Here is an 11,831-nt window from a genome sequence, read left to right as displayed (position 1 = left end):
AGGAGAGGCTTGAGGGTCAAACGTATAAGGAAAGGCTGAACTGCATCTCTCTTCGGAGAAGTCCAGTGCCAACATATTCACTTGTCCACAAACTATACTGAACACCGTGCTTTTCTTCCTGCGCACGACTCTCTTAAGAACAGAACTGATTTTTTTTCCACTCTTATGTGAGCTACATGAACATAACTTTTTTTTTTTTTTTTTTTTTTTGCTTGAGGAGTTTCTCGAAACTTATGAATGAAGCTGAGAATATGACAATATTTATTTTAAACAACTGATTTACAATGCATTTACACTGAGGTTCTTTCTACTGGAATTTCTTTTAAGTATAGTGGACACATTTTCTATAATGCAACCCATATGCCAGTCACTACATTTCAAAATTAACCTAAGAATATATTCTCTGAAAACATTAAATAAAGACATTCCATTGTACAGTTTTGGCAAGTTTAAATATTGTCCTTGGTTTTTCTGCACGGACAAGAACAACGACTGGAGACTAAATTCATTGCACTTATACGACAAAGGTAGGAGGCTATGGTCGTCTACATCTAGTGCACAGGGGAGGAGTGTGTCCTGCCCCTGGGGCAGTCTTTGGAAGAGCTGGTCTGAATGGGACAGAATGTAGAAGACTGTTAGGGTTGGGGGTACAGCTCTGTCTTGATTTGGGGTTGGCTGGAACGCACGATAATTTATTTAGGGTCACAGTCTAGGGATTTGGTCCCTTGGAACTCAACCCTTGTCTTCTAGGTGTCCATCGCTTACTATATCCTTTGAAAATAACATATGGAGAGCTAACCATATCCTTTAAAAACAGGATATCTCACTGCAGCAATGGGCGGCGAGGAGCCCAAGATGTACAGTATGTAGTGTGTAAGCCCAAGATTCCTTTCCATTTTCGAAGTATATCGCTTTTATCACACTTTTTCTGATAAGCATTGATTCGTTTTGTTTCGAACCGGCTGCTGCGGTTTCCTTCTTGGGAAGCTCAGCATTACACAGGAGCTGGAAGGTGTGGGGTTGGGGGTTTGAGTCTTAAAGTGACCTTCTGAAGTGAGCAGCGAACACTGGTTCCAGAGAGACGTTCCGGCGAGCAGTCAGAGCGCCATCCGGAGACTCTCTCTCTGCGTTTCCTCTCCCCAGGGTTTCATTCACAAAGAGACCGACGTCTCAGATAAGTTCGTGAACGCAAGAGTACAAAACAATGGTCTAAGAGTAAGCAACTGACAATAATACAATCAGAACAGACACAGAACAAATACAAAAAATTAACTGTTTTAACAGCAACACCTTAATAAGAAGTTGCTCTAAGAGCTCAGGCATAATAAGGCTTTGACCGTTGTGAAATGTGATGACATGAACCTTTTTTAAGTACTGGAAGTAAGAAGATTAATAAAGGTAACATTTATCGAAGGTCACTAGATGTGGAAAATGGTAAGACCAGGAGCGCACAACACAATGGGGGGGTGGGGGTGTCTGCGGATTTACATAATGGTGTGTGTGAGTTCCAGTTCTAACCAATTTCCAGCTCATTTATATTTTGTTAAATGCATTACCCTTCTTTGAGCTGTTACTCTAAGACATCCTTTGTTTCTCAATTGTTCTGGCAGCACAAGGCTTTTGTTTAAAATATCCGATTCCCTCGGGGAAACTGTCAGGTTGGCAGTGCCCTTATAAGAACATATAGAACGCCCATGGATATGCATATCGGGAGTGAAAATGACAAACGCAACAAAAGACCGCCAGACGCTAGAACAAAAACATGAAGTGACGATAAATATTCATGAAGGAGACAAAAAGTCCATTATGTCCAAGTGTCCAAGTCATGATTCGATGCCTGGAGCTTTGTTGATAGTTACTGTTCGGAGTGAAAATGATAAGGAGAAGAAAAGCAAAAAATAAAGGAAAGTCTGCATAGTGAAGTATGTTCTCAAAGCCATCTGGAAAGAGAATGAAGTTCCTTTGTTGTCTTGGTGTCAGGAGCCTTCTGTCGAGGGGGCGGAGCTTTATGGACAAGGGGGTGGGGCCAAGGGGACTACTTGTATGGCCGCAGGAAAGCAGACACTTTGCTGCTGATCAGTCGGATGAAGGAGCGGGGAAGCATCTCGTTGGACTCCCGGGTGGTGTACTTGAAGTAGTTGTGCGGGTGAGCCAGCACGTCAAACAGAGTCTTTATCAGCTTTTTGTCCTGTGGAAAAGGGGCAGCAGGCACAGTCTTGAGCTATGGACTGATCCTTGGTTAGCAGAAATGGAAAAGGTGTCCGTTTCGACCTGGGTCGGGTCTTGCCCCTACAGCCCTGACCATACACGCTACACGTTCTGAGGTCATTACGGTGCAACAATTCCACAGCGAACCTGACCTGGTCTGGTGCTAAGGGTGCGAGACTATGCTGAGTATGGGGAACTGACGTGGTGACTAACGTGACATGCCCAGAACATGCCTACTGGCCATCCGGACACAAAGTAAAGGAGGTGATAGTTAGAAGGCACCTGGTATCTGCTACTTAGACAGCAAAGCAATAATAATACATTCTTGAGACATGATTTATTCTGCACTGTGCTATGAAAGACTAAACTTGCTTGAACATGTCTTCAATGCGAGTGCTTCACAACTGACAATAACCTGATGAAAACGTTTAATGGTCTTTACTTTGACGTCATTGCTGTGGTACCTGGATGCGGTACCTTATCCTCTCAGCGCGACCTACTGACCTTGAGGATCTCTTGGTGATTTTCTGAGGCGTAGAGCCTTCCGTCTCTCACGATGTCCTCCACCAGCTGTTCGTAGTCCTCTGAAACACACAATACACACACACGGTGTTGGCTTCACGCACTGGGGGGGCTGACCTAACATTCCTTGGTGCTCAGTACTGAAAAGTCCACCTGACCAGTAGAAGAGAGACACTACACTGTTACGCAACTGCAAGACCAGTACCCAGTGCAGTACAGGCACCTGTACACACCATCATAGGTGACGTAGGGGATCTGGAAGCCACGGGCACTGTTGGCTTCATTGGACTTGAAGTTGATCCAGAGGCGGCGGGAGCGTGCGGTGAAGGCGATGGGCCGCTCGTACGTCTGGCACGTCTCATACGTGGTGATAGATGTAGCTGACCCTTGAAGGGAGACAATAGAGAACTTCTTGAAAATGCTTTGGGTTCTTCTGCAGACTGAGTCCAGACAACCATCTGACTGGATTTCTACTGCAGTTCCTTTTGGATCACGCTGCAGAATTTGAGCCTTTTTCTTCTGTTTCGTTTCTCTCCAGAAAGTCACTAGTACAGCACTGGGTAAAATCACTACCCTTGTTCCCAGCTCTCAAGCAGTAATTTTGATTAAATCCTGGTCACAGTCTTCAAGTGGAGAAACATGTGAGGAAGAATTTAGGTAGAAGGTGAAAGAGCAAAACTTCAGGTAGACAAATAAAAAGAGCCTTTTAATAGTCTGGAGAAAAAAATTAACTGAGCAACAACACTGAGGAAGAGGTTTTGTGTGAGAATTTTCAACTAACCCAAGCAAAACAAATTTATCATCAACTCACGGTCACGTAAAAAACATAGACATTGTGAATATTACCTTCCGATAATCCATATCGGTAGATGTTAAATTGCTACAGGAGTAAATTAACAACATGAAAAGGACTTTAAACTCCTTCTGTTGCTGCCTTCTATTAATGAGGAAGCATTTGCAGTGACAGAAAAACCAGTTTACTCCACTCAATGTATGATGGGAAGGGTCCTCAGGGTCTCAAGCAGGGCTGCAAGCGGTGAAGCAGACTCACAATTCTTTCTCATGACCAGCACGTCCCCGCACTCGTCCTCGGAGGGCAGGAAGATCTCGGGCACTACGATGAGGATCTTGCGCTTGGGCGGGGGGTTGATGTTCCAGGTGCACTCCACGTTAGCAGGGTAGTTGCCTGGGTAGTTGGGTGACTCAATGTAGCCTGTGTACTCACCCATCTCCCCCCCGCAGTCTCGATCTGCAGCAGAAGCACACATTATGTTACTATTTCATTACTTCGCACTTTTATCTAAAGCGATCTGCAATTATTTAGCCATTCGAACACCTGTGTCCTTAGCCACATAGATACTTGCTTCCAGACGTGTCCAATGTAGCGGAGCCCAACCCTGGACAGTAAGACGAGGGGCAGCTTGTGTCCAGGGTTCATTTCGGACTAAACACCTGAGCCTCACGTCATTCTGAATTCATGTCAACACTGAATTACGTGTACCATGCGGACGATCCTCTCTGTATCTGGAGATAAACTACACTGGCACATCATATTATGACTACAGTTGGGGACTGGATGTCTGTTCCTAATTTATTTTGTTTATAACATCACAATTCATTTCCTTCCACTACTAAGTCACAATCAGTATCCAAAATGAATCCATAAAATGTTAAAAATACTGGTTTATTTAGGCTAAATTCTGTAAAAATCTTGAATTTGGCCATAAGAATGAACACGTTATATGACCTCTCTTTTAATGTTCAAATAAAAAGTTTTACAAAGTACTTTTGGATTAAAACCAAAAATAAACACACACGCTGTCCAAAACGCTTGTCCCAAGTGGGGTCGTGGCAAATCGGAGCCTAACCCGGCAACACAGGGAGGGGGGACACCCAGGACGGCATGCCAGTCCATCGCAAAGCACCCCAAGCAGGACTTGAGCCGCAGACCCACCAGAGAGCAGGACCCGGCCAAACCCGCTGCACCACCGCACCCCCCGTAAATAAAAACACATCATCTGTAAAAACTCCTGCTTAGTTTTTTCCAATTCATCTCATAAACATGTGTTTTGTAATCTTTTTATTGATTGCCAACACTCAGGAACTCCAGAAACAAGCTGTGGAAACAAACTATGGAAGCAAGATGAATAAGAGGATCACACGCTCCTATTCTATTTCAGTGTGTTTTACTGACATCTACAGGCTGGTTGCATAAATACAGGTCACTTTTGGTCATGAACAGACAGAAATCTTAGAAAATAGATAAGACAGTAAGATAGACAATGAACAATACATAAATCAATCGACTATGAATAATACAAGGATCCAGTGTAAGACATTCTACTTTGTATTCACTGTGAAATTTATAACCAACGAGAGCAAACTTTGATTTATTTTTCATTCTTTCAGCAACTTATAGCTGAGAAGCTTTGAGGCTGCGCAACATGAAAGTGAGCTGGAAAGGCAAGGATGGCCGAAAGCTCACTCTTGCACTGGGAGACACTGGTGGCCCCGTCGAAGTCCGTGGTGGTGTTGCCGGGGCAAGAGATGCAGTAGTTCTGGCGGAACTCGGTCTGGTAGGTGCCCAGGGGGCAGCGGATGCACCGGTGCACTGTGGTATTGTAGTAATGACCGGGAGAGCACTGGACTGCATGGAGCGGACACGCACGTATACACAGCAAAAAATACACAAGTGTCAACAGGCAGCATACAGAATACCATTCTGAAATGCGTGCGAAACTGTACAGTGTCACGGCTACACCGGGGAAATGCTTGGATGGGGTGCGCAACCTGAGGGAGTAGGAGTTCGGAGGATCATCGCTCACCTTTGGCTTCGCAGTCATGGAAGGAGCTGGCCCCCTCTCGTTTGGTGCTCAGCCCCCCGCCGCAGGGGAAGCAGAGGGTCCGCCCAGGGTCTGGCTGGTAGGTACCCTGCGGGCACGGCTGGCAGGGTTTGAACCCGTCGCCGGAGTAGTAACCCGTCGGACACTGACCTAGGACCAGCGGGCCGGAGTGGAGCACGTGTTTACTGAGAGGAGCCACGCATCAAGGTTTCCTCCACATTGTGAGCTCCAAACCCTCTTGCCTCTAGTGGCTCTACCTTCACCTCAACCTCCATTCGAGCCGCTTTCGCAGCTGGCCACCCACACATCCCTCAAGAGTAACAGCGGGATCTGACGGCCCTTATCGCCGACCCAAAGAGCAGCAACTCCAACAACAGTGAGAACAGCAGTCCTCCTGGGTGAAATACAGCTCACGTAACACTGCCTTTTCTGCGCTTTACTGCCGTGGTTCTCCGCATTCGGCTCATCGTCAATTAGCATCCGCCTCATTCAGCGTGACTCATGGGAAACGGCTTACCCGAGCAGGAGCTGATGTTACGGGCCCCGGCAGGGCCGTGCCCGTCGCTTCCGGGACACAGGTCGCAGGCCAGCTGACCCTCCTTCTCCTGGAAAGTGCCCGGGGGGCACTGGACGCAGCGCTCCTGCTCACCATGGTAGTAGGATCCAGACGGGCATCTGACTGAGGAGGCAGGTGAGAGCAGAAGGACACCGGTGAGAAAAACTTAGTCCGAAGTGCGCGAGGCTCCGGAATGACAGGACCGAGACCACGATGACAAGCCCCATCCTTTCCACATCCACTCCCTCCCTTTACCACAGCGGCCGCTCTCCTTCTCCCGGCCGGGCCCGCAGTTCTCCTGGCGCTCGGCGAGCTGCGGCAGCTTCTGCGCCACCTCGTACTCCAGGCCGGCCACGCGGAGCAGGAAACGCTCCTGGTTGATGGACTTCTTCAGGGCTTTGATGTAGGCCTTCACCTGCTTCTCCATGCGCTGTCGCAAGCAGCTGAGGTTGCAGCTTCCTGTGAGTGGGAGAGGTGGCGTGGGGGCAGAGAAAGGTCCAGTGCGCAGCTTCTGAAGCGCTCAGTATGAACACAGCCGTGTTCACATCCGCAGAGTACATTTCAGAAATACATAGTGCATGAAATGCAAATTCCTTCCACACTTTTAGCTGAGAAACACCACTACATGGGAGAGCACGAGAGGGTGTGGACCCCTACATGCAGACACACCACTTAGTGTCAATGCCTCTATTCATCCTCACTGGAACCGTCATGCTGTGAGAGGATGTATCTTAAATAAGCGAATAAGTAATTATTTCTGTTGGTGGTGGATAAGTGCTTCTCCACTCCACTATGACTACACCCTCACATAAAGGGTTAATTTTTTTTGCAGGAACTCTCTCGGTTAGGCAAATTCCTGTTGTAAGGTGTTGGAATTAACAGTATTTAAAAAACAAATATTTTAAATGCTCAAAGTTCCTGAGACAAATTTTAATACTGTTAATTTAAAAAAAAAAAAGGCTCCTGGACAAAAATGTCACCTAAAATTAATTAAAATACCAGAAGAAGTCAAATCTGTATGCATAACGACGACAACACCAACATTTTTGCAATATTTGTGTTGCTTATCCTTTCTTGTCATAAAAAAAAAAATCCACGGCATCACTGCCTATGCCTTTCTCTCTGCAAAGCAGGCAGACAGTACGGCATCAGATGTGCTGTGTAGCTTTACTAATACATTTTTGTGCCCATCTTTGCTGTAGTAGCCTTGAGCGAAGTACTGACCCTGAGTTTCTCAAATAAAGAAACCCAGCTGCAGAAATGGGTGACTTGTAAGCATAAGCAACATGACATTGTAAACTGCTTTAGAAAAAGGTGTCAGCCACATTATTGTTATTATTATTATTATTGTTATTAAATTAACATAATGTATAATAGTATAATGATCGTTCAATCATTAATATCTTAATTTAATTTAATTTCAAAATTTATATTATACACATTGATTATTTAATAATACGTAATAATAATAATAGGATTGAGTCTGCTACTGCAGCTGTGATATTTACCATAATAAAAGTTAGTGACTAGTTGCGATTCTTAATGTCATGGGTAGTAGGAAGTATGAACTATATGCAGAAGATAGTTTTGTTGTAGCATAGTGTCTGTGTGTTGTATAAAAGACATAGCAATCAGTGGATAAAATAGCTGTTGTACAAGTAAAATGACTATATAACTGGGCAAAAATGCCACTGTACGGATTAAAAAAACCTGTAGTGAGAAAAAGGGGCCTATATTTTTATGAGCTCGTGTAGCAGTTTTTTTGTTGCACACATCCCTTATATGCGAGGGCTACATTTACTGCGCACGCTTCCCAGTGGGTGGGTTAGGTCCAGACCAACTAGCTGACTATACTCACCTGTGGTGTCCCCAGGCTTGACCTCAGCCTCTAGCTCCAGCGTGATGCGGGTCACCTCCTTGCTTGTGGGGTTGCGTGCGCGCCTCCCTTTGGCCTTCTTAGAGGAGTCACACTTGAGGTTAACGAAGGTGACCAGGCAGTTAGTGCAGGGCTGCCCACCTCCTACTGGGATGATGGCGTGGAGAGCGGCGATGTGGACGCAACACATGACAAAGAAATATACAGCATGTATAATTATGACTAGACAGGTATGCCTAGAAGGAAGAGCTTCTGATGATCTGTGGGCCCATGAGGGACAGCTTCAGCACAGGAGTGCCTGCTGCGGACCTTTGACCCCAGTTTTTACCCCTCCTTCGTTAATTTCTCTGGCAGGCTCCATCACGAAATCACAAGAACGAACACACGCTGTCAGAACCGCTTGTCCCATACGGGGTCGCGGGGAGCCGGAGCCCAACCCGGCAACACAGGGCGTAAGGCCGGAGGGGGAGGGGACACACCCAGGACGGGGCGCCAGTCCGTCGCAAGGCACCCCTAGTGGGACTCGAACCCCAGATCCACCGGAGAGCAGGACCTGGTCCAACCCACTGCACCACCATACCCCCCCTCACAAGAACAAACGCAAAACTTAAAATGCAAAGGGGCATCGCGGTAGGCCAGAGGGAGTGCTTTTTCCACATAAGAGGACACCTCCAGCATCTCACCTGGCCCCAGCACGCGGCCTCCCTCTTCTGCCCGACCCCGCAGCTTCGGGTGCAGGTGGCATTTGGCATCTTTGATCTTGAAAGAAGCCGTTTGCTTTACTGGAGCAGCCAGCGGCTCTATAGACACACCGAGGGACATATGGATTGATAGAAAATTTAGGGTATCAGGTTAATACCAAATTAGGTTATTTTGATTTAGTGTCATTTGAATGATAAAGTGAAATGTATAGATTTAGCAGAAAAGATGTGAATGGCCAATACACAATATTCTTGGTGTTTGTCATGGTTTTACATGTATTTGCACTGATACGCTGCTTTATATGTGTTCAACTCTAGTAGTTCTATTTCTATGCTTGTGTGTCAAGTGGAAACAAAAAACACATCTTACTTAATTTAAATGACTACACTAATATGTGACGCAACAGTCCCAAAGCAAAAATTCTTCTGGCAACAAACCCGAATTAATTTAGCTGCAACTGCACCGAAAAATAACACTGTCTGAAAACTGGCTGCATACAGTGAGTGTAAAATGAGCTTTTCTGCTTTTCTCCCAATTAAGTGAGCGTGAGCTCGAATGAATGCTCTCATATTCAAAAACCCACAGGAACAACAGTGACTAAACTGATTTTGCTGTAAATTGAGACTGACGGAATGAGTGTGAGCGAACCTGCGCCATCTCCTCCTACTCTAGAACAAGGAGCCTGTATCTGTTGCCATGGCGAACGTGGGTACCTATGCAGCTCTGGCTGCTGCTCGTGTTGAGTCGGGCCGGCGTCTTGCCACGCAGGACCGGACTGCCACAGCTCACGGTGTAGCTGTTATCGGATTCTGCAACGGCACGGCAAAGATAACGGTTTCGGTACACAGTGGGCAATTCTGCTTCACCAAAGCCACCTGCGTGTAAAATCCTATTGCACACACGTAGATAGCGCATAAACAAAGGCCTTTCCTCTACAGGGGCCTTTAAGTGTACTCAGCTGTAGGTTGCTTTGCAGAATAGTGTCCGCCAAATGAATAAATGAAAATATAAGTTAAAAAACGCAAAGAGACTGATGGAAATTATGGTGCCTGCGGATGTTGGGGGCCATTCTGAGGAACCCACCTGCCAGGTAGTGCGCTTTGGAAGCACAGGTGAGGGCGCAGCTCTCTTTCTTTCCAGCTTTACTGCATGTGAGAGTGGCCTTGGGAGAGACCAGGCTGGACACGCACTTCACCTGCTCTGGATCACACACACACGCGCACACACACACACGCAGACACACACACACGCACGCACCAAGACATACAATTGACAAGCAGACAGACGAGATGCAGGACCACCAACATCAGATCATCCACCTATTTATGGCCGTGTTCGTCGGGCATTCTGCATGAACATGAGACGCTGACAGAGACATTTGGCTGACAAGTCATGTCATTCAATGACATATTAATGCATTTGTATTAGAAATATATTTATATACTCACAAATATTGTAAATGCTCAAAGTTTCTAAGAGAACATTTTTTTTTCCAGCTTTCGGACACTACATCTGCTTCCCACTGTGACTCTCCGCTTGTGACGCTAGGTGGTAGTGTTGCTAACGTACCGATGCAGTCCTTCTTGTTCCAGTGGAGTTTGTACCCAAGCGGACAGGTACACTCGTAGCTACCCGGTGTGTTGACGCAGCCAAACTTGCATCCCCCACGATTAATGCTGCATTCATCAATATCTACGCAGAAAAACAGTAGAAGGGCTGTCAGGACCTCCAAACTTTTTTTTCCCTCTCTCTTTTACATGCTTTTATTCAAACCCCATCAAATCAAAGAGCTGTGATTCCCTGAAGGCCATTTCCTACCACAGCTCCATATGCACCTATCCTTGGATTGTGAAGTGGAAAGAATGTATTAAATCGCATACCCATCAAGCTTACAAAAGGTACGAGAGTTGATTGAAAAGTTTAAGACTGTATCCGTCATTTTTCATCCGAAGATTCCTTGGGGTTGCAAACCTTTTCCTTTTCAAAGTGCCTTCCCTCGCAAGATCTTGCAGTGCTCCAAAAACTTCTCATATGCAGCATGAAAAGATGTGCAGCAGAATTTTTTTTTTTACATTGTCATCAAGGCAGCGGTCATAACTTTTACCACCTATTCATTAAGTGAAAATTTCCTTCCGTGCAAAATTCATCGATTGTCTCTGTTCCCTATGGGTGACTCAAAATTTCAAGTTTTTTGGTCACTTTTCCTTGTCACAAAATTCAATTGCACATTTTTCACACGGTTGAAGAAATATGACGCATGGCCGCCATTACAGAAAAGGGTTGAAACTCAAGAATTAAACAGAAACAAGTCCTAATACTGGTGTACAGTCACAAGGACTGAACCTTGACTCCCCCACCATGGCCAAGCTGCAGCCCACATGGGACGCATCCGCTACAGTCAGACTCAAAACTTTCCAGTCAACCCTTGTACATTTGTATCCGATGTCCCAGGAATTTGCAGTTAGGGTTTAAGGGCTTATTGCCATTTCCCTATACCCAAGCGTAGAGCAGAAAGGAGATATAATTTGTATGGGTTCAGGTGTAACAAAAATCAACCTAATGCCAGACCACATAGTAAAGTTTTTTCTTCAAGTGCGCACTACACATACAGATATGATAATAAATACAAATAAGACAAAAACACACCAACCACTGATCAGCTACAGTTATAACAGCTGCAGAAAAGGCTCGGAACACGCAGCACCCATCAGAATGCAGGGAAATGCAGGCAGCGGAAGTCCAATCCCCCTCAGCGCAGAGACAGAACCACAAGATGATGCTCTAATCGTTCCCAACAGGATGTGCTCAGAGTGCTCCCAGCACCCTGCTGAGTCAACTGTATTGCACATGATGAGGTGCTGTAGTGTAATTAAACGCACATAAAAGCAGAAAAGAGGGAAAATGCTGAAGAGAGGGGATGATGGGGGTGTTTCTGACAGTGGTTTAATGAATGGCAGTTCTGAGGGGCCAAGCATGGGGGGCCAAGCACATGTGATACCATTAGCGACCAAAACCTCCCAGGAAGATCGATGCGCTAACGTAATCTGCACATTTGAAGTCTCATCAAGGAGTTGTGATATCACTGCCCCATGTCCCCTTTCTGTGTGAACTTCTTTCCCAGAGT

At 45.9% G+C, this 11,831-nt stretch overlaps 1 protein-coding gene across 4 annotated transcripts in view; it reads right to left on the bottom strand.

The window, feature by feature from the left end:
• Positions 1 to 216: 216 nt before the first annotated feature.
• The window catches only part of scube3 (signal peptide, CUB domain, EGF-like 3), an 84,785-nt gene continuing 73,170 nt past the window's right edge, over positions 217 to 11,831 (bottom strand). For 2 of the 4 annotated variants that reach the window (XM_018760154.2, XM_018760156.2), the window contains exons 11-23: positions 10,277 to 10,399; positions 9,791 to 9,907; positions 9,421 to 9,516; positions 8,689 to 8,805; positions 7,988 to 8,152; positions 6,385 to 6,588; positions 6,091 to 6,252; positions 5,556 to 5,723; positions 5,216 to 5,377; positions 3,782 to 3,979; positions 2,964 to 3,116; positions 2,713 to 2,792; positions 217 to 2,188 (exon numbers count right to left, since the gene is read on the bottom strand). In XM_018760154.2, coding sequence (XP_018615670.1) covers positions 2,036 to 2,188; positions 2,713 to 2,792; positions 2,964 to 3,116; positions 3,782 to 3,979; positions 5,216 to 5,377; positions 5,556 to 5,723; positions 6,091 to 6,252; positions 6,385 to 6,588; positions 7,988 to 8,152; positions 8,689 to 8,805; positions 9,421 to 9,516; positions 9,791 to 9,907; positions 10,277 to 10,399 — 1,898 coding nt within the window. In that variant the 3' untranslated portion in view covers positions 217 to 2,035. The remainder of the gene's footprint in view (positions 2,189 to 2,712; positions 2,793 to 2,963; positions 3,117 to 3,781; positions 3,980 to 5,215; positions 5,378 to 5,555; positions 5,724 to 6,090; positions 6,253 to 6,384; positions 6,589 to 7,987; positions 8,153 to 8,688; positions 8,806 to 9,420; positions 9,517 to 9,790; positions 9,908 to 10,276; positions 10,400 to 11,831) is intronic. The other 2 variants (XM_018760155.2, XM_029246492.1) reach the window with 1 other exon arrangement.

Source organism: Scleropages formosus, chromosome 19 (genome assembly GCF_900964775.1).
Source record: "Scleropages formosus chromosome 19, fSclFor1.1, whole genome shotgun sequence".
Classification (NCBI taxonomy): domain Eukaryota; kingdom Metazoa; phylum Chordata; class Actinopteri; order Osteoglossiformes; family Osteoglossidae; genus Scleropages; species Scleropages formosus.
The sequence above is the reverse complement of the archived record's forward strand: the minus strand, read 5'-3'. Positions and strand labels throughout refer to the sequence as shown.